Here is a 21,385-nt window from a genome sequence, read left to right as displayed (position 1 = left end):
ATTCTTGTATACAAAAAAAAATTAGCTTTTGAAGAATTGTCGAGAACATAAATCAAGTTACTCACATGTGTTGTAGCCGCACTAAATCTTTGACTTGGCAGTTTTCCTGCCTAATAACTGTGAAGGCTTCCTACCATTCATTGCTCCATAGTGTAGTAGTCGATCAATGCATTTATGCTGGGAACTAGACGTTCTCTTTAAAATCTTAGTCAGCGACAGTACCAGCTGGAGCTCTGAGAAAATCTTTAACTTTACCACTCAATACAAGAGGAAGTCTGCCTATTAATAAGCTGCACTTTTGTTCCTCAGAAGAAAATTTTATTTGGAACAAAATATGCTCGTAACAGGGAGAAGTATTCAACAGTATCGCTAGTCCAAGGTGGTGAAATTGATGCTGATATGGCTGTTTGTGTCACCGTAGTATCACTACTCCATGAAACAGAGTCCTAACAAAGCGATAACACCCCAAGTAATCGATAAACAGTTTTATTTTCTATTTCAGCGAAGAAATATGAATGCAGTAGGTGATGCAGCAAAATATTTCGTCTCAGCTACAAAGAAAGAAGAGGCTTTGAAGAGTAGTGAGAGTGTGCTAGAAATGTCGGATAGATGCTATAAGTCTCTTTTGTGCGAAACTGCATGATTTTGTTTAAAACTGTATGATTCCTACAGATGTTCGTTGGTTACCATCAATTTTGATTATTTAAGCGTGGTTTCCCTGTGTTTTGTATACTTTTTCCCAATATTTGTGTCAATCATCGTCGATGTAATGAGGTGTCGAAGTTCTCGTTCACCATTTTGTAAGGTAAAAAGAATATTTATATTTGCTCTCGGTTGTGGTTCGTGTGTAGACTGCAGGGGTTAACATTTTATAATAAGTATTCGGTCGTGTGTGTGTGTGTGGGGGGGTCACTATTTTATAGATTGTGTTATATTAGCGTGTTGAATAATGAACAAGAAGAAAATTATCTTCAACAATATAATCTAGAAAAATTCACACGGGATGAAAGCGGAAAAGTTTCTTATATATTAAAATACAATCGGTAGTTACAACAAGAATAGTGTATTTGAGGCAAAGTTGAGGGATGGAAACGTGAATCAAGAGACACAGTCTCCAGCTGCAATAAAAATATCCCTATAAAGATTTGAATTTCAGGGTTTTTATAACGCTCCAAGAGTTTTTAGGCACAGAAGTTAAACACCGCCAACCACAAAGTAACGTCACATGCTTGGCTGAGTGTTACCATATATAGCATTATTATTTACCAGCAACAGTTCCCTTAAGTCAATGCTGGTAAACATAGTAATGTTGTCCGTCAGCGGTTTCGGCTTTCGAACACTCGAGGTACAAATTTCGAGGAAGGCTATCTGCTACACATACGCTATCTGCTACACACACACACACTTTATTATCTCGGGAGGGTAACTATGACAAGAAATACACACACTACTATTCTAATTCACTTCTTTTAATTATTATAAGCAATTCAGTTAACTAATGAACTGCAAAACTAATCAATTACTTGACTGATCAATCAATCAATCAATCAATCAATCCTTTGATTTGTCAGCGTCTTTTCGTTACCATTCGCGATTTTATCAATGACATTTCTTCGTTCTAGATCGGTCATACCCAAACTGGATCCATTGAATTTTATTATTGTATTTATACTTTTTGGAATGTGTGTATGTGCGTGTATGATTACGAGTATACGTGTGTGTGTGTGTCGGGGTTTGATTATTATTATTTTGGTTCTTTTTTGGTTGTTTTGGTTAGTGCCTATGTGCACAGATTGTGTGTGTTTGTGTATATATACCCGTCAATTGTTTGCAAGTGTGTACTGTACGTGTATGTGTATACAGGCAAGCTGTTGTTTAATTCTGTTTGTGTATTTAGGTAGGACACGGTTCTGTGTCTGTCTTTCAGTTATGCTTATCTTTCAAGGAAGTAATCTATCTACACACATATGTGTACTTATTCTTACACGATTTCACATAATTGTAAAACATGTGCCTTCACGCTGCGTGAAGGCACCAGACGTGTTATAAAATGCTGCCAAAGTTGTTTTCATCCCATGAAACTAATAGTAGCTCATAAAAATATACGCTATGTTTATTAAACAATATTTATCTCTCACTAGATGAAGTACTTTTTTTGCTGGTCGTACCTTCATGGAATACATAAGCATACATACATACATACATACATACATACATACACATATATATACATATAAATATATGTATATATATATAACACTAGCAGCTAAGCCAGGGTTTCACCCGGTCAGAGAACGATGCGAAGAGAGAAACGAAGACATAAAAAAGAGGAAGGAGTGGATACGAAGTGGTGTTTGGGCGACGGATCTTAGTAGAAAAAAAAAAGAATGTCATGGTGAGTTAGTAAGGAGAGCAAAACAAGACTGGACTTACGTGGGCTGGCAGGACGATGAAAAAATTGCGGAGTTGAAATTGGAGCAGTTGAAGTTGCCGTTGTTATCATTGGAGTGCCTCTTGGTAGACAACATTCTTCGTCCTTCCCTCGGGTGCACAAATAGAAAGACCATGGGGACAGCCAACGTAAAGTTGTGCGTGTGAGAATACTTGCTCTGTCAGATTCAAACCAACCGCTTGCACTGATTGTGCTTGCGCCTTGTTGATTGTCATGGGAAAGCAGAGTTAGATGGGAAATTGCATCTGTTTAAACTTGTAAGTCGTATCGGAGTGGGTAAGGGACATGGGAGTTATAAGTATGTCTTAGCCAGCGGCCGGTTCATTCAAGATTGTTGCCTACAGAACTCGGGAGCACAATTTTTTGATAATCATCCGCGTACCATTGCACATTATTGGAGCATCTAAATTCCTTAGCAGCATGATTGGCGCGCCAACTTTCAGATGTAGTTCGTGAGCTGGTAGTTCTGTGGGTCCCCCCTTTTGTCAGATTTGTCATGGACTGGCCGGTCTATCTCAGATACATGGGAAGCTGGATGAAATTTTTCATCAACACAGGGGAGCCGAAATAAATTTTTTCAATGTCCAAGGAAAGTCAAATCGCGAAAAAGGTTGAGAAATGCTGATCTATAACGATGGTTTTTCTTTAGGCACATCGTACAAGTAATTATAATGAATTGCTTAATATAAAGAAAAGTATGTTTTTTCAAGCAAATACAGTTAGAGAAAATATTTACCATTTCAAGTCATCACTAAAAACAAAGCTCATCAATTTTTGAATGAAATAATAATTTTATTCTTTTATTCTAAGTTGTAAATTTTGCCCGAGAAATAAAGCAAATAATCACCAAATGCATTGTTAAAAATCTGCAACTCGATAGCAAATATCTCCAAATTGATTAGAAATACATAAATTTAATAATAACAATGTTTTTGAGATTTCGGTTCGAATGACATGAGTGGTTTTGTTTCACTTTTGACATGTAATACTTAAATAGTGGAGGAGATATGATGTTGCTGTGGGCTGGAAGTATGCAAGAAGTTAAATTTCTTTTTTACTAAAACACAACCAGGAGCCTAAGTAAGGCATGTGTAAAATTTAAATGAAATTGGCTGTGTAGTTCTGGTGTTTTAGGGATTCACACAGACACACATTCTCAATTTTATATATATATAGATAACATATAACAAGTAATATATATATATATATATATATATATATACATATACACATGCATACATACATACACACATGCATACATACATACATACATACATACATACATACATACATACACACATGCATACATACATACATACATATATACTCTTTTACTCTTTTACTCTTTTACTTGTTTCAGTCATTTGACTGCGGCCATGCTGGAGCACCGCCTTTAATCGAGAAAATCGACCCCAGGACTTATTCTTTGTAAGCCTGGTACTTGTCCTATCGGTCTCTTTTTACTGAACCGCTAAATTACGGGAACGTAAATACACCACCATCGGTTGTCAAGCGTTGGTGGGCGAACAAACACAGACAGACAGACACACACACACACACACACACATACACACACACACACACACATATATACATATATACGACGGGCTTCTTTCAGTTTCCGTCTACCAAATCCACTCACAAGGCTTTGGTCGGCCCGAGGCTATAGTAGTAAACACTTGCCCAAGGTGCCACGCAGTGGGACTGAACCCGGAACCATGTGGTTGGTAAGCAAGCTACTTACCACACAGCCACTCCTGCGCCTATATAGAAAAAAGACAAAGTAGAAGATGCTAAAATACTTTTAGGATCTTTCTGATTTGACGCCCAACACTTGTTTTCTTAACGAAACACTTTCAAACTTAGGATACTGGTAGAATGTGTCATATAAAACATCTTTTTCTCTTAGCTTTCTTAACAAAAATTTATATATTGCAAGTTATTTCATGTTAAAGTTGTCGTATTTCTGTAATTTCAACCAATCACTGACGTCTATTCAGCTGAATACAGTTACTGCTGTTTTTGTAAACAATAATTTTTGCCGGTGTCAAGAGTTTTATTCCCTGTTTAATTATATCATTATTCCCTAGTAAGGGTTTAGGGTTTTAGGGTTAGGGTTTTAGGGTTAGGGTTTTAGGGTTAGGGTTCGGGTTTTAGAATTAGGGTTAGGGTTGGGGTTAGGGTTATGAGTTATAGGGTTTTAGGGTTAGGGTTATGAGTGAGGTTATGGCAAAAATAATCATAACCCTAACCGTAATCCTAAAACTAACCCTAACTCTAAAACCCGAACCCTAATCCTAAAACCCTAAAGCTAAAACCAGTACAAACGCACGAACGATGTTATAAATAACAGTACTGTCGATAGTTGGTGACAAACAACGGCACTAATTTTATTCAAGGGAAAAGATCTCATGACACCGTTGCTTACATTCCACGGCAGTAATCGTTTTCACCTCAATAGACGTCAGTGATTGGTTGAAATTACCGAAATACGACAATTTTTTACATGAAATAACTTCGAATACAAACATTTTTTTCTGTTCTATAACACAAAATATACAAGTATATGAAGTTTGAAAGTGTTTCGGTACCAAAAACACTACATAAAACATAAATGAAAAGTGTTGCCCGTCAAATTAGAAAGATCCTACTTTTATAAAGAACATTACAGAATAGTAAAAATAATTAGAAGCAGCGTTACGGATGTGCCAGCGCACACGCGTCTGAGACATGGCCGCCCTCACGCACTTCTCACGAGGAATTCCGGGAGGAGCTTCGTGAGGCCAGTGCAGAGACACTTCCGGAAAAAGAAAAGGGAAAAGAAAAAAACCGCAGGAAAACCGATTGTAGCAGTGACTCGATCAATCCCAAGGGATATCTGAAGAAGGAATTTTTATCTACCGAAATATTATATCAGACAATGGATGATTAAACTACACCAGATATTATTGTCCATTGTTGTTATTATAGTGGATTGTTGTGCCATTCAAAACGCATTATTATTATTTACTATCACTATTGTTTATATATATATATATATATAACATAACATATATAACAAGTAATATTATATATATATAAATATATATATATAACACATATAACAATTAATACACACACACACACACACACACACACACACACACACACACATATATATATATATATATACATAAATAAATCAAAACATCACAGGATTTAAGGCCAATAACTAGAATAAACAACAGATAGATTAAAAAAACTCAGATAACGTAAAAGACGGTGGCAATAAAATTGAAACGAATCATCTAAAAAGATCCAATAAAAATGATTGCCGATTCCACAATGCTTCAGACATTAACAATCGAACGGAACATCATGAAAACAGAATGAAAAGGCCACCAGATAAACATTAAAAAAAATAATAATACAAATAACTGCACATGCCCTAGAAAATCTCCTTGTCCGCTCATGAACCAATGTGTCAAAAAAAAACAAAAAAAAACATAGTATACAAATGCACAATGTCCACATTCCAACATAAATACGGGTACGTAGGTGCCACGGAAAACCAGTTCAAAGTCCGTTATCGCAACCACATCTTGTCATTCCGAAAAATAAACAGACGACACGCAACTTCATTGGCAAACCTCATATGGGGACTGAAAGAATCAAAAATTAAATACGAAATGAAATGGTCAATAATAAAAAGGATGCACCCGGTCAATAATAAAAAGGATGCACACCCATGTAATTCGCTATCCGACAGATGTGACATTTGCTTTTAGTAAGCATTGAATATACTGCTGAGTAATGAGGACCTGGTAAACAACTGGATTCCATTATACAGGTAAACCGTTGCTTAATTTAAATCCTGTGTATATGCAGATCTATGTTGTATCGAATCATGTGTTGTGTTTATTAAATAGCTGTCTAAACGTACTCCTTTCTATTGACTATTTATTCAATTTTTGTCTGTGTATATACTAGTTGGTGTACCCGGTAATTCCCGAGGGTAAAGATGTTCTATTGAAACGCCTTATTACTCTGAAATAAGAAAGCGATTTCGTTATAACTGCCACAAAAGGTGTATTTTCGGTCATGGAAAATTACAAAAAACTGTCAGCTGGAGGAGGGAGAGATTGTTGGAGGTTGGCGAGAGAGGTTTTCAGATGTTGGCGAGAAAGATTGTCGGAGGTTGGCGAGAGGCGAAGACATTATTCTGCTTAGCGAAGGCATCTGGGAAATGTATAACTGCTGCCATTCAGAGAAAAACTATTGTTTTACCGTGAAAAAAGCGCTGTTGAAGTGTTAAGTGAAATTTGGCAATATTTACTGCCATGGAAAAAGTGTAACTGTAAAAATGCAGAATTATCGGAGTAATGGGCATTCAAAAAAGTATGTATGTATAGAAATGTTTGAATGAGGTCTTTAATGTTTAAGATTCAAATTAAGGAAGTGCAATAATAATGTTTAGCAGTTCAAAACTGTGAGTAGGGAAATGCAGAATTAGTTCGCCTGATCGTGAGAATTAAATATTGATCGCTTCGCTAAAATCTGCAGGTGGTATGAGTTATTTTCCTTGGGTTGTTCAAATAAAAATATTAGTAATATGTAGTAGATAGAAGGATCCATTGGAGGGCCCTATTATCGATTTTTTCAACAATCTAAGTATGTCATGAGGTTTCCAGACATGAGTTCTACTCACGTGTCAAATAAGGTATAAAAGTGATATTGTCTGCAAAAATTAGAAATAGGACTCCCTTGAGTGTTCAAAAAATTTTGTACAGTTGCTATGGGTTATTTCCCTTGGGTATAAAAAATTAGTTATATGAGGTCCCTTCCAGGGGTCGTGTTATCGATTGTTTCAACAATCTAAGTACGTCATGAGGTTTCCAGACATGAGTTCTACTCACGTGTCAAATAAAGTACAAAAGTGATATTGTCTGCAAAAATTAGAAATAGGACTCCCTTGAGTGTTAAAAAATATTCTACAGGTGCTATGGGTTATTTCCCTTGGGTATAAAAAATTAGTTATATGAGGTCCCTTCCAGGGGTCGTGTTATCGATTGTTTCAACAATCTAAGTACGTCACGAGGTTTCCAGACATGAGTTCTACTCACGTGTCAAGTTTCATCAAAATCACTAAAATGATGTAGGAAGAGTTAGCTAACAATGCCACAAACAAACGGTTATATCGCACGTTCGGATGACCTCTACTCAACTTCTTTCTTTATTAGGCACTATGGCCATAACATAGAGGGGGACACTACAAGGACAGACAACACAAAACGTGGGGTACATAAAACGAATGATGAAATACGAAATGAAATATTTAACAATGAAAAGATGTAATGGCTTACGAGCCCCCCACCCTCACCCGAAGCTCGCAGTTCCATTTTACTGTTCTAATTATACATATTAATTATCAGTCTTTTTTGTCTGTTATATATTCCATGAGGTTCTCTTATTCCATCACATGAGGTTCTCTTATTCCAAATGTTTCCTGTAACCTGTCTTTTCTTTCTTCATCCACTAGTACCGCTCTTTCCTCTGGTTTGAACATCTCGTAATTTAGTTTAACTCTTATTATGTTTTTCATTTTAGTTAGTCTCTTTTCCACTTCTATATCCTTATCATATCTTATCATTGTTCTTATATATCTTCCTGTACTCTGCCCTGTTTTTGCTACGTAATCCATTCTCCTCTTTATTTTCTCTCTCTCCACTCATTATACTTCCTCTCTCTCTCGCTCTTTGTTCTTCAGTTTTTTCCTTCCTGCTTCTTGTTGGCTCTGGTTCCTGCGTTCTAATCTCCATACTCTCTTTTTCCGTTGTAACTTGTTTCTTTGTCTCTGCTTTTCTTTTTGGGGGACTCTTTGCGGAGACTCCACTCTCGTTCTTTTCCTCTCTGCCGCCGCTTCCTCCTCCTTTTCTTTCTCCGCTTCTACCACCACTGCTTCTACTACCTCCATCTGCCCTTGTTTCTGGGGACACCTTGCTTGCATGTGTCTCCTTTCTCTGAAGTTATAGCATATTGGCGGTCTCCCTACCACCACGACTCTCAATCGGGTCTCATCGGGGAGCACCAACTCCTCCGCCATCTTATGTAGATCTGGCAGGGTTATGTATATCAACGCTTCGTGACCATAACCCCACCAGCTTATCTCCTTCGACTTCACCTTTATTATATCTACCTCCTCTGTTTTGCAGTGCTTTAGGTATTACCATTCTTTGTGCACATAATAATACCTCATCACATACTGAATAGTGCTTTGAACCTACGTTCCACTCATTTATATTTTTCGTGTTACTCAACATTTAAAAAATCTTATTTATGAACCTATCATTTCCCGATTTCTTCCAGCGTTACCGGCAAATCACGTACTACATTGCACAAAATGTTCTTCAGTTCCATTTCTAGCTTTAACGATGCAATCACCGTGTCTTCAAAAGGTTCCTCATATTTTGGTATTAGCCTAGACAACCCGTCTGCGAGTCCTATTTTCATTGATGGCAAAAACTCCATCTGGAAATCGTAGTTCAACAGGGTAGTCCCCCAGCACTGTAAACGGTTTGCTGAGTGCGTGGAGATACCCTTTTCCGAATCAAAAGTAGACAATAACGGTCGGTGATCCGTTTGTAGTGTAAGAATTTATGGAATTTTTTTACTGCAAAGATTAATGATAACGCCTCTTTTTCAATCTGGCTGTAGTTTCTTTCCGCTGGTAATAGAACTATCGATGCATGTGCAATAGCTTTAATTTTACCATCATTAAATTTATGCAATATCACAGCTCCTATACCATATTCACTGGCATCCGATGCCACAATTATTTTCAGATTTGGGTCGAAATGAGTTAATTTTAATTCCTCGTATAATTTCTGACATTCATTTGTCCAGCTCCATTTCGAGTCCTTCTTTAGCAACTTATTCAACGGAGCTCTTAGCCCATACATTTTAGGTATGTACAACTGGTAATAACTTACCAAACCTAAAAATGCTTGTAGCGTTGTTTTGTTAGTGGGAGCAGGCATTTTTTTTTATCGCGTCGATCCTAGAAGGGTCCGGTTTTCGTCCGTTTACATCGATCACCTGTCCTAAGTAGTTTATTTTTGTCGAGAAAAATTCACATTTATCCTCCCTTACTTTAAACCTGTAATCACATATTCGTTTGAAAACCTCTTCTATATGTTCAATATGTTGGTCCCTTGATTCACTTTTGATCAATATGTCATCCAAGTATGGGACCGCGAACTCACAATCTGCTAGCATAGTATCCATCACTTGCTGGTGCGACCTTTACCCCAAATGGCAGTCTTTTGAAACGGTACAGACCTTTATGAGTATTGATTGTTAATACTTTAGCACATTCTTCATCTACCAGTAACTGGAGGTAGGCCTCTGACAAATCCAGCTTGGAAAAAATTTTCCCACCATTACACTTAGCAATTGTTCTTCTTTCTTATATATACTGTAGAAGACGCCCACTCAGAGTAGTCTACTTTTTCAATTACCTCCATGTCTTCCAATTTTTAAAATTTCTTCTCAACTTGATTTAACACCGCAAAAGGTATGTTCATTTTCGGTTTGAACACCGGCACTGCATTTTCTTTCAACTCAAACTTTACTTTAATTTTTTTTTACACATACTGAGCTCTTTCGTAAAAATATCAGGGTACATCTTTTTCAATTTTAATTTCATTTTTTCCGATGCTTTCTCTGACACGGACTGTGACGCATTCACCTTGTTACATAGTGTATTCAGTGATAGATCCCACAGGTCGAATCCTTCCATTAAATCTGCCTCGAACAGATTCATTGTATTCTTAGATACATTTCTTAGTTTACATTTCCGCGTCCTGTTTTTAAGTTTTATTTCTAGTGAAATTTCGCCCAAGAATTGAACTCGTTCCCCTGATACACCGTGGGCTATCCTAGTAGTTTTTCTTTATACAACAGCCTGCTTATCTTACTCCATGTTGCCGTATTTATTATCGATACGTCTGAACCGGTATCTAATTGCATTTTGGTCTGAAACCCATTTATTTCTACCAACACAAATTTTCGGTTTTGTCTGGTATAATTTACTTTTGTTGAGTAGACTTTCTTCTGTTTTCCCATTTTCTTTGACTAGCATTTCGTCTGTATATGTCCAATTTTACCACACTTAAAACAGGTTTTATCTTCAAAGGGGCAATCTTTCCTCATAAGTCGATCTCTGCAACCATAACACCATTTTGAATTTAATTTTTTTCTTCTTTCTCTACTTTCTTTACACATTTGTACATTATTATTCTTGCCTTCTATCTTTCTTGTATCATCTCGAAGGTTTATTATTTGTTGGCATTCCTCAGCCACTTTCTGCAAAGTGAGTTTCACATCTTGATTCAGCTTTGATAATATTCTTTTTCTATTTTCCGTGTCTTCTGTTGTCACTAGCCCTTTAACGAATATTAGGCACTTGAACATAGTGTTAATTCTTCCAGCTTAAACCTTTCGCAAGCCTTGTTAACCACACCGGCTTATATTACAAAATCGTCAGACTCGTTTTTCTTTAAATTTAAACATTCCCATTGAATGTTAAACTGCAAACTTTTCTCCCTAAAAATATTAGTCAAAATATTTATCGTTTCATCAAAACACAATTCTGCGGGCTTTCTCAGCAAAATAAAGTTACAAAAACTTTCATGTTCCGGAGTAGCAAGCTTTCACAAAAGAAGTCTTACCTTCCTTTCGCTAGACCATCCCTTGCATTCCCCTCGGAATATGTCTTCGTATCGTCTGTAATATGCAGCAAAAGTAGTTCCTTTATCCAGATTGTAGTGAAATTCTTTGATGGAATTTGCAACACCATCTGCTGAAAATGTTTCTGTCGTATTTCTCGACTGCAGTAACAATTCTGTTAACTTCTGTAGTTGCTGCTGCTCTTGTTGTTTTACAACTGCTTTTAGTAACTCTTCCATTTCGGTACTGTTCGAAACCTCGTCGCCACTGTTATATCGCAATACTACATAGTGGCTGTGTAAGCTACGAAATCTTCGTCGTCACTGGTATATCGCACGTTCGGGTGACCTCTATTCGACTATGTTTCTTTATTACAGGCATATAGCCTTAACAAAGAGGGGACAATACAAGGACAGACAACACAAAACGTGGGGTACATATAACGAATGATGTTTGTGAAATGACAGATTAAATGAAAAGATGGAATGACTTACGAGCACCCCCCCCCCCAAGCTCGCAGTTCCATTTTACTGTTCTTTTATACAGTCTCTCACCGTTTTATCATTCGTCCGTTATATATTCAATTAGATCTTCTTTCCCAATCACACTGGACAGATTTTCATAACGAACATATATTTGCGTAAGATTAATTAATTCAGGAAATGATCCACACAATCCTTTTATCTTTTCTCTGTCAAACAACACCGCTTTCTCATCTAGTTCAAACAAATCCGGAATGAATCTAACTCTAACCAAACCTTTCATTTTCGTTAGCTTTTTTTCCAATTCTATATCTTTTTTCTAATACATCAACATTCTTAGATTCCGTCCTAAATGTCGTCCTATTCTCCTTACTTTTTCTCTTTGCGTGTGTACTTTCTCCAACCAATCATCAGTTTTCACCCTTCTAATTCTATCTTTTTCACTAATTGTTGCTGTCTCCGGCTTCGTGGTTCGAGTCTCTGTGTCTTCTGTTTCGTCCACAAATGTCTTTTTCGCCTTCCTGCTTTTTTTTTCTTGGGTCTTTTGGGTGGCGATTCCACCCTCGTCCTTTCTCTATCTGCCACAGCTTCTTCTTCCTTTTCTTCTACCTTCTCTACCTCCGCCTCATTGCATATTTCTATCTCCTCCGTTTGCACTTCTCCTAGGGGACACTTTGCTTGCATGTGTCCCCTACTTCTACATTTATAACATACAGGTGGTCTCCCCTCCACCACAACTCTCAGTCGGGTCTCATCGGGGAGCACCAATTCCTCGACAATATTGTGCAAATCTGGTAGGGTTATATGAATTAAAACCTCTAATCCAAAACCCTACCTGTTGATTTCTCTAGACTTCTCGACTTTTATAACTTCTACCTCGTCCTTGCAATTGAAAGTAATGGCTGCCACTAGCCATTCTTCATTCATTTCCGGGGGCACTCTGCCTATTCTTACCCTTGCGGCGCGTCTTCCACAATAGGTTGGCAAGAGTGCCTACCTTGATGTTCTCAAGGGCACAGTGGAGTGCTTTTTCGCATCTTCTTCGCTCTTAAATCGCACCTCCACTGTCCCGTATGTTCTTCCTCTTACGTAGAAGGTCGTCATCTTGACTTGACTTAGACATTCTTCTATGGCTTCTATTTCTACTACCTCTATTTTCTTAGTCTCCACATTCAATGTTCTATACACAATTATTCTCTTCTCAGCGTGTTGCGTGGCTTCTTTCGGCGGTGTCACCAGAAGGCAATCTCCATCCTTTTCAATCAATTCATTGAATTTTTTCAAGTTACTAGTTTCGATTTTAATTTCTCTCATCTGCATCGTGTCGGCGGACAGGCTTTTGCCTGCTGCTGCCGCGTAGCTTTCAGTTTCCATACCTGACACTGGGTAGGAGAACAATTAATTTAACAATATGATTTCAACAAATGTTTCAACAAATTCAGCAACAAATTTCAAAAACTCACGGCTCGCGACGCTATCTCAACAAATTCGCCAATCAACTCAAATCCAGTCTCGAATAACAACGCCAAAATCGTTAACTCCTACTCTGACCTCTACTCAACTACTATCTTTATTTGGGCATATAGCCCCAACATAGACTGGACAGACAACACAAAACGTGGGGTACATATAACGAATGGTGAGTATGAAATGACAGACAGCACAAAACGTGGGGTACATATAACGAATGGTGAGTATGAAATGAATTATTTACATTCAAAGGATGAAATGGCTTACGAGCCCGCCAAAGTTCGCAGTTTCATTTTACAGTTTTCTTTTAACAGTTTATAATCAATTACTTTCGTCCGTTATATGTTCTGTCCTTGTGATAGAAAATTAACGTTTTCAAGTGTCGACCCTTAGGTCGTTTTGTTCTCTTTACATACTCCTCATTCACTCATCAGCTTTCGCCCTTTTAATTTTATCTCTTTCTCTTTTTGGCTCTGCTTCCTGCGTTCGAATCTCTGTACTTCCACTTGCTGTTGTCTTTTCTTCTTTTTTGGGCGGGGGGCGGGGGGGCTTTTGGGTGGCGACTCCAACCTCGCTTTTTTTCTATATGTTGTCTCTTCGTTTTTATTTTCTTCTTCCACCACTTCTTCCTCTACCGCTGCTTCTTCTTCCACCACTGCATCCTCGCTCACCTCTCTTAGGGGACACCTTGCTTGTATGTGTCCCCTACTTCTACATTTATAACATACGGGTGGTTTCCCCTCCACCACGACTCTGAGTCGAGTTTCGTCGGGGAGCACCAATTCCTCGGCCATATTATGCAGGTCTGGCAGGGTTACATGGATAAGTACTTCTATACCAAAACCCCATCAGTTAATTTCTAGTGACTTTTCTACCTTTAGAACTTCCACTTCATCTTTGCAGTTATTAATAATGGCTGTAACCAGCCACTCTGTATCTATTTCCGGAGGCGCTCGACCAATCCTTACCCTTGTGGCTCTTCTTCCGCAATAAGTAAGCAAAAGTGCCCACCTAGCCGTTCTCAAAGGTACAGTGGAGTGCCTTTTTGTCTCCTCACTCGTAAAGCGCACTTCCACCGTGCCGTACTTTCTACCTCTTCCATAGAACGTTGTTAATTGCTTAACGCAAATGAAACCAACTCACCGCACTCAATATTTTCCTCGGCTCCACCTTAATTTCAATTGTTTTCAATTTTCCTTCTTCTGTTCCTCTTCCAGTTGCGGCCACCCACGGGCGTTTTCTCCATGTTTCTCCCAATGGGAAGAGAGAAAAAAACAACAATTCACGAACAATATCAACAATCAAACAGTAATAGTCAGCAACCAATTTTTCAACAAACAAATATTCAACGTTCCGACTTACTTCAAAAACACTCCGCTATCGACAACTCAACTCTGAAGAACTCTGCTCAACTAATTTCTTTATTGCGGCATATAGCCTTAAAAAAGAGGGGACATTACAAGCACTGACAACACAAAACGTGGGGTACATAAAACGAATGATGAAATACAAAATGAAATATTTAACAATGAAAGGATGTAATGGCTTACGAGCCCCCCAAAGCTTGCAGTTCCATTTTACTGTTCTAATTATACATATTAATTATCAGTCTTTTTTTGTATGTTATGTATTCCATGAGGTTCTCTAGTTCAATCACATTGGGTAAACTTTCATATTGTATATATATTCCGGTAGGTCTAATTCTGGTTCCGAATAACTCCATCAGTCTTTCCTTTCTCTCTTCCTCCAATATAACCGCTCTTTCCTGGGTTCGAACATATCATAATTCAGTTTGACTCTTATTAGATGTTTCATTTATGCTAATCCCTTTTTTATCTCTATATCCTTATTGTATCTTAACATTGTTCTTATATTTCGTCCAGCAATCTGTCCTGTTTGTGCTACATATTCCTCTCTCCTCCTCACTCTCTCCTTCCACTCATCATACTTCTCCTCTCTCGCTCTTTGCTCTTCAGTTTTTTTTCTCCTGCTTGTTGTTGGCTCTGATTCCTGCGTTCTAATCTCCATACTCTCTTTTTCCATTGTAACTTGTTTCTTTGTCTCCTCTTTTCTTTTTTGGGGACTCTTTGGCGGAGACTCCACTCTCGTTATTTTCCTGACTGTCGCAGCTTCCTCCTCCTTTTCCTACTCCGCTTCTACCATCACTGCTTCTACTACCTCCATCTGCCCTTGTTTCTGGGGACACCTTGCTTGCATGTGTCCCCTACCTCTGCAGTTGTAGCATATTGGCAGTCTACCTCCACCACGACTCTCAGTCGGGTCTCATCGGGGAGCTCCAACTTCTTCGCCATCTTATGCAGATCTGGCAGGGTTATGTATATCAACGCTTCGTGACCATAACCCCACCAGCTGATCTCCTTCGACTTCTCCACCTTTATTATATCTACCTCCTCCCCGCAGTTGTAGATGATGGCTGCCACCAGCCATACTCCATCAATCTCCGGGGGAACCCTCCCCATCCCAACTCCTACGGTACGTCTCCCGCAGTAGGTCGGTACGAGTGCCCACCCCGCCGATTTCAAAGGCCTCGCCCCCTCTTCACCCCCTCCTCGCTAACGAAGCGCACCTCCACTGCGCCGCACTTCCCTTCTCTCGAGCAAACCCTTGTTACTTCCCCAATCTCCCGCAAACACCTCTCAACCTCTTCGACCTCCGCCACCCCAGTCCTTCTCGACCCTGTGTCAAATGTTTGGCAAACCACTCCCCTCTTTCCGCTCCCTGCAACACGTCGGCCGGCGGTGCCAAGCGGAGGCAATCTCCCTCCTTCACATCTAGTCCATTACACTCTTCAAAATCTCCTCCCTCCGCGCCAACCCGCGCCAGCTGCAACATGCTGGGTGCCGGGCTCTGCCCCGCCACCGCAGCACAGCTGCCAGCTTCCATGCCCAACAATGGGTAGAAAAAACAAACTCAACAACAGTTCAGTCAACAATCCAACGACAACCTCAGCAACAGTTTCAAAAATCAACCTTCACAATCTACCACTCTGAAATGGTCTGCTCAACTACCCCGACGTCTAGACTTATGTCTCTATATCTACGTATTGGGCTAGCCTACTTCATCGTCTGGGGGCGTCGACACAACACAAACACACACCGATTTTCCACATATGTATTACATGTTCATATATATATATATATATATATATATATATATATATATCTCACAGCGTTCATACACATAATTTTTCCCGTCTGGCCGTATAGCCTTTTCTGTTTGTTTTCCTGTCTTGTTTTTTGTCCGCCACTACATTCCTCCATGGCAAGGTTTAATCTGTGTATACAAATTTAATTTGCGGTCCATGGGAAGAGCCGTTTTAGCGATGCGTCCTGCCCAGCTCTTCGAAACGCCGGTGTTAAAACGGGGGTAGCTGATGAAGAAGAATGTTCTCTATGTGGCTTGTGTGTTTTCTCGTCTACGTTTTGTTTGCAATGTCCTGTACCCAGATATGCACCTATACATACAAGTGGATGTCGGTATGCACATACCTGTACGTATATATGCATATACTCATTTACTATTTGTTTATATATATATATATATATATATATAAATATATATATTGTTTCAGTCATTGGACTGCGACCATGCTTGGCCACAAACTTTGTTAAATAAATCGACCACGGTACATTGTTTTTAAAAGTTTGGTACTTAGTCTATTGTTTTTTTTTTGCCGAACCGCTAAGTTGACAAGCCAACATTGGTTGTAAAGCAGTGGGTAGAAGGTACAAACGCAAAGACACAGACACATAGATAGATACATACATACATACACGCATGCATACATACATACATACATTCACACATACATACATACATACATACATACATACACGCATGCATACATACATACATACATACATACATACATACAACAAGCTTCTTTCAGTTTCCGTCCACCAAATCCACTCACAATGCGCTTCCACTTCTTTTTTGACCCTCAAAAGATAATATTGTCAATACTTCACCGAAGTAAATTCTTTATCGTGTTGCCATAGTAAGGATAAGTGAATCATTAATAAGATGAACAAATATTGTAAACAAGTGTGCATTTTCTCACTGAAGAGGTCTAATAAAACAGAAACATATCCAAAGTTGTCTCTCAAAATTATTAAAATAATTGTAATCACTCAATTTATATTGTCTTTGCCTCATTGCATACGTAGTGAATGCAACTTCTTAGTCGGCTTGTCATTTGAATATCCAAAAATGGGTGATCACACAAAAGCGCGCACACACACAAGCACACACACATGCACGCATGCACACACATACGCGCGCACGCACACACATACACTCACGTGTTATCTGATGTTGGTGGAAGGGTGAAGAGGACAGGAGAGAGAGAGAGAGAGAGAAAGAGGGAGAGATCGAGGGAGAAGGAGAGAGAAATGAACATTTAATTGCAACATATCTACTTTCATATAATATGTACACACACGTCTCGAATATATGCAATACTAAAAACTACTTTCATTATCAAAGCAAGCATGTACCATAACCACTTTACTCCTTTTCCCTTCTTATACATTACTACAACCACTTTCCCTACACCTTCACCACCACCATTACTACCACCTCTGTCACCTTTATAATCTCACCCATACATTACAACACACCACTGTTAATTACCGCAACAGCTCTTATCCATCAATACGCCATTAACTCACACTGTCAATTTTAGAAACTCGCCTCCCAAACTGTGCATACATACACCACCATCGTGTCTGCTATTACAACTATCCTTACAGTTTAACCCTCCTTCACCACCACACACACACATACACATCCCCACTACCACCAACTTCCCTGTCACAGCAGCTTCATCCACGACAACACCATCACCACATCAAGCAACACTTCCGTATGCTCCACCAGCACCAGAGTCCTTTAGTAAAGCTATTCTAGCGGTTGTGTTCACTTTGAGACGGTGTTTAAGTATGAAGATGTCAACACGGCTAAAACTACACTTTATGACCAAACTATATGCTGTATCTGTTGCTTTATCCTTGTTGCTAATGGCAACAACAGCAGGCGCAAAAGACAGTCAGCTAGGAGGTAAGTTTACTATCACTCTATCTCTCTTGTTCAATCCTGTTTTTCTCTACAAATATAAAGAGAGAAGGGGATAAAGAAATGGTAAACTTCTTATCTTTCTCTCGTGCCTGTTTGTTATAACTCACTCTCTCACACTTTTTCTTTCCATCAGTCTCTTAACACACAGGCACACACATATACACACGCCCACGTGCACGCGCGCGCACACACGCACATGCATGCACACAGGCATACAATTTACCGGACTGAAAGTCTGAAGGAGGTCATACGTGAGGAAGTTTGAGGAGCGACATCTATATATATATATATATATATATACACACACACTTACACATACATACATACGTATATTACTCTGATATATATGTATATATATATATATGTGTGTGTGTGTGTGTGTGTGTGTGTGTGGAGGCGCAATGGCCCAGCGGTTAGGGCAGCGGACTCGCTGTCATAAGATCGCGGTTTCGATTCCCAGACCGGGCGTTGTGAGTATTTATTGAGCAAAAACACCTAAAGCTCCACGAGGCTCCGGCAGGGGATGATGGCGAACCCTTCTGTACTCTTTCACCACAACTTTCTCTCACTCTTACTTCCTGTTTCTGTTGTGCCTGTAATTCAAAGGGTCAGCCTTGTCACACTGTGTCACGCTGAATATCCCCGAGAACTACGTTAAGGGTACACGTGTCTGTGGAGCGCTCAGCCACTTGCACGTTAATTTCACGAGCAGGCTGTTCCGTTGATCGGATCGACTGGAACCCTCAACGTCGTAAGCGACGGAGTGCCAACAACAATATATATATATCGCTGTATACATACATATACGTGTACACATACACATATATATTATATATATGTATGTATACATATGTGTGTGAGTGAATATGTGTTTGTGTCTTGTACATAAGTGTATGTTATTTTTTTCTCTCTCTTTCTACAAACCTTCCAGTTTTCTACCCTGATTTTCTGCAGCTTTGTCTTCGCACTCACCACTTAGTGACTGTCAACCAGAAGTGACGCAAGCAACTACAATTAGAACGCAGTTAGAGCTTTGACTTTTACAGAGCTTTCTGTGGAATGTGCTCGACAGAAATTAGAGCCACTGCTGATTCTATCCAGCAACCCTCACTGCCTTCATAAATATCGCCGCCATAGTTACCGCCATCGCCGTCTCCGGCGTCCCCCCCCCACCACCAAAGTATTCCTTTTACAAATTTGAGGAGCGACATTTTATACCTCTTTCTCCGACTAGGTCTCTTTATTCTCTCTCCCGTTCTTTACCTATCTTTATCTTTGGCCATCAACCTCTTCTACACTTATTTTTCATTACTTTTCTTCATCTCAGTATATCTGCTTCTCCTTCTTTTTCTTGTTTATCTCTTTTCTTTGCAGTCTCACTTTTACATTTACTCCACTTCTTCCTCCATCTTTCTCCCACTTTTTCATTATTTTACTTCTTTGTTTTGCAGTTTCGAATTTGGAGAGTGATACATATATATATTTATATTCATCTTCTCACACATATCGAACATACACGCGCGCGCGCGCACACACACACATATACACATGTATGCACATACATACAACTTTATCTCTAATAAAGAAAGATGTCTTTTAATTGAGCGATCAATGTCTACACTCTCAAGAAAATTCTTAAAAATAGCGATTTTAATAATATTAAACATTTCAGCTACACAATACAATTTAAATTCACCGCAAGATAAAATCTTACACTGCGAAATAACGTTTCTTAGCGTCTTACTTTTCTGTTTGTCTGTCTCTTCCTATCCACTCACTCTCTCAAATGCATTTATACAATTGTTTTCATTTAAAATAAGTCATTTTTATATTTCAAATTCATTCGGTTATACACAAATGTTCATAATACAATACACGTGTTGCGCTGTTTGTTTCCACATTAGAATTTTCGATTCAACATATACTTGTAGGAAACTTTTTTCGATTCAACATATACTTGTAGGATGCTTTGTTCCACGCAGAAACTGGAGAAGCTACTCAGAAGTTTTGCAAGCTCCTCTAAATCTATTGCAATGCTGGAAAGCCTTCCATATTGTCAACAGGTATCTCAGGGTCACAAGCGTTTCGCTCCCTAGCCTGTACACTTCACCTGGGATAAGAACGCTGAAATGTCGAGGAGAATAAGGGCAAGATGGAAGGCGTTTGCCTTGATAAAAGATGTGCTCAAAATAAGCTGAACAAGTCCATACTTGCTAGACTGTTCGATAGCGCGGCCCTATCTATGCTCTTATGCGCAAATGAGACGTGGGTTACTATGAAGAGGGAAGAACATCAGTTGGTTGCGACACAAAGGGGTATGGAAATATCCATGCTTGGAATAACATATCCAAACCGAGGTGATTCGAGAAGGAAGCAGGGTGAACGAAGTGATCGCAGAATACTTAAAACACAAGTTCCGCTGGGGCGGAATGTTACATTAGGAGCCTGACTTTGAGTTTTTTTTTTGTTTTTTTTAAGGATTTGTTTTCATATTTCCATACTAATCCTTTATATTTTGTTTGGGACAATAGTGTCCCAAATCTACTTAGTCCTCTAATGTTTTAAGATCTTTACTGTCTTCAAATAAGAATGAGGTAATCGTAATAAGAGCCAATTTTTTGCGTGCTTACTACAAGTATCATTGTAAAACTTATCACAGATAAAATTGTCAACACTCGTTTTAAAATTCATACAATGGTAAAGTTTTGGGTGATTTCATGCTTTATTTTGTGTGATATACTTTTCTGTTGAGTTTTCAGGTTTGTAAAGCCTGCCTCCGTAGTCATTCTTCTCGTTTTCTGTGCAATCTATATATATAAAAATGAGAATGTGTGTCTATCTGTCTGTCTGTCTGTCTGTCTGTCTGTTTGTCTGTGTGTGTGAATCCCTAAAACTCGAGAACTACGCAACCAATTTCATTCAAATTTTACACATGCCTTACTTAGGGTTCCAGTTGTGTTTTAGTCAAAAAAAATTATTAACTTCTTGCAGAGTTCGAGCACACGGCAACATAATATCTCCTCCACTATTTAAGTATTACGTGTCAAAAGTGAAACAAAAACACTCATGTCAAATACTTTCACTTTAAAAATGAAACTATTCCACTAACTGAAACAATCACATTTCGATACTGTAGTGACAGATACTTTCACAGAGAGAGAAAGAGAGAAAGAGAGAG

At 38.8% G+C, this 21,385-nt stretch overlaps 1 protein-coding gene and 1 long non-coding RNA gene across 3 annotated transcripts in view; both read left to right on the top strand.

Moving 5' to 3' along the window:
- The first annotated feature begins 11,029 nt into the window (after positions 1-11,029).
- On the top strand, positions 11,030-14,948 carry LOC149132850 (uncharacterized). Its single transcript, XR_016243987.1, has 2 exons — positions 11,030-13,330; positions 14,328-14,948. It is a non-coding gene; the product is annotated as an uncharacterized LOC149132850 (long non-coding RNA).
- A 2,652-nt stretch (positions 14,949-17,600) lies between these two features.
- The window catches only part of LOC106870652 (C4b-binding protein beta chain-like), a 373,000-nt gene continuing 369,215 nt past the window's right edge, over positions 17,601-21,385 (top strand). Inside the window, exon 1 of one of the 2 annotated variants that reach the window (XM_089361585.1) lies at positions 17,601-18,189. In XM_089361585.1, coding sequence (XP_089217711.1) covers positions 18,072-18,189 — 118 coding nt within the window. In that variant the 5' untranslated portion in view covers positions 17,601-18,071. The remainder of the gene's footprint in view (positions 18,190-21,385) is intronic. The other variant, XM_089361584.1, reaches the window with a different exon arrangement.

The sequence above is a fragment of the Octopus bimaculoides genome, chromosome 13 (genome assembly GCF_046866305.1).
Source record: "Octopus bimaculoides isolate indiv1 chromosome 13, ASM4686630v1, whole genome shotgun sequence".
NCBI lineage: Eukaryota > Metazoa > Mollusca > Cephalopoda > Octopoda > Octopodidae > Octopus > Octopus bimaculoides.
Note: the sequence above shows the minus strand (reverse complement) of the source record. Positions and strands in the feature narration are given on the sequence as shown.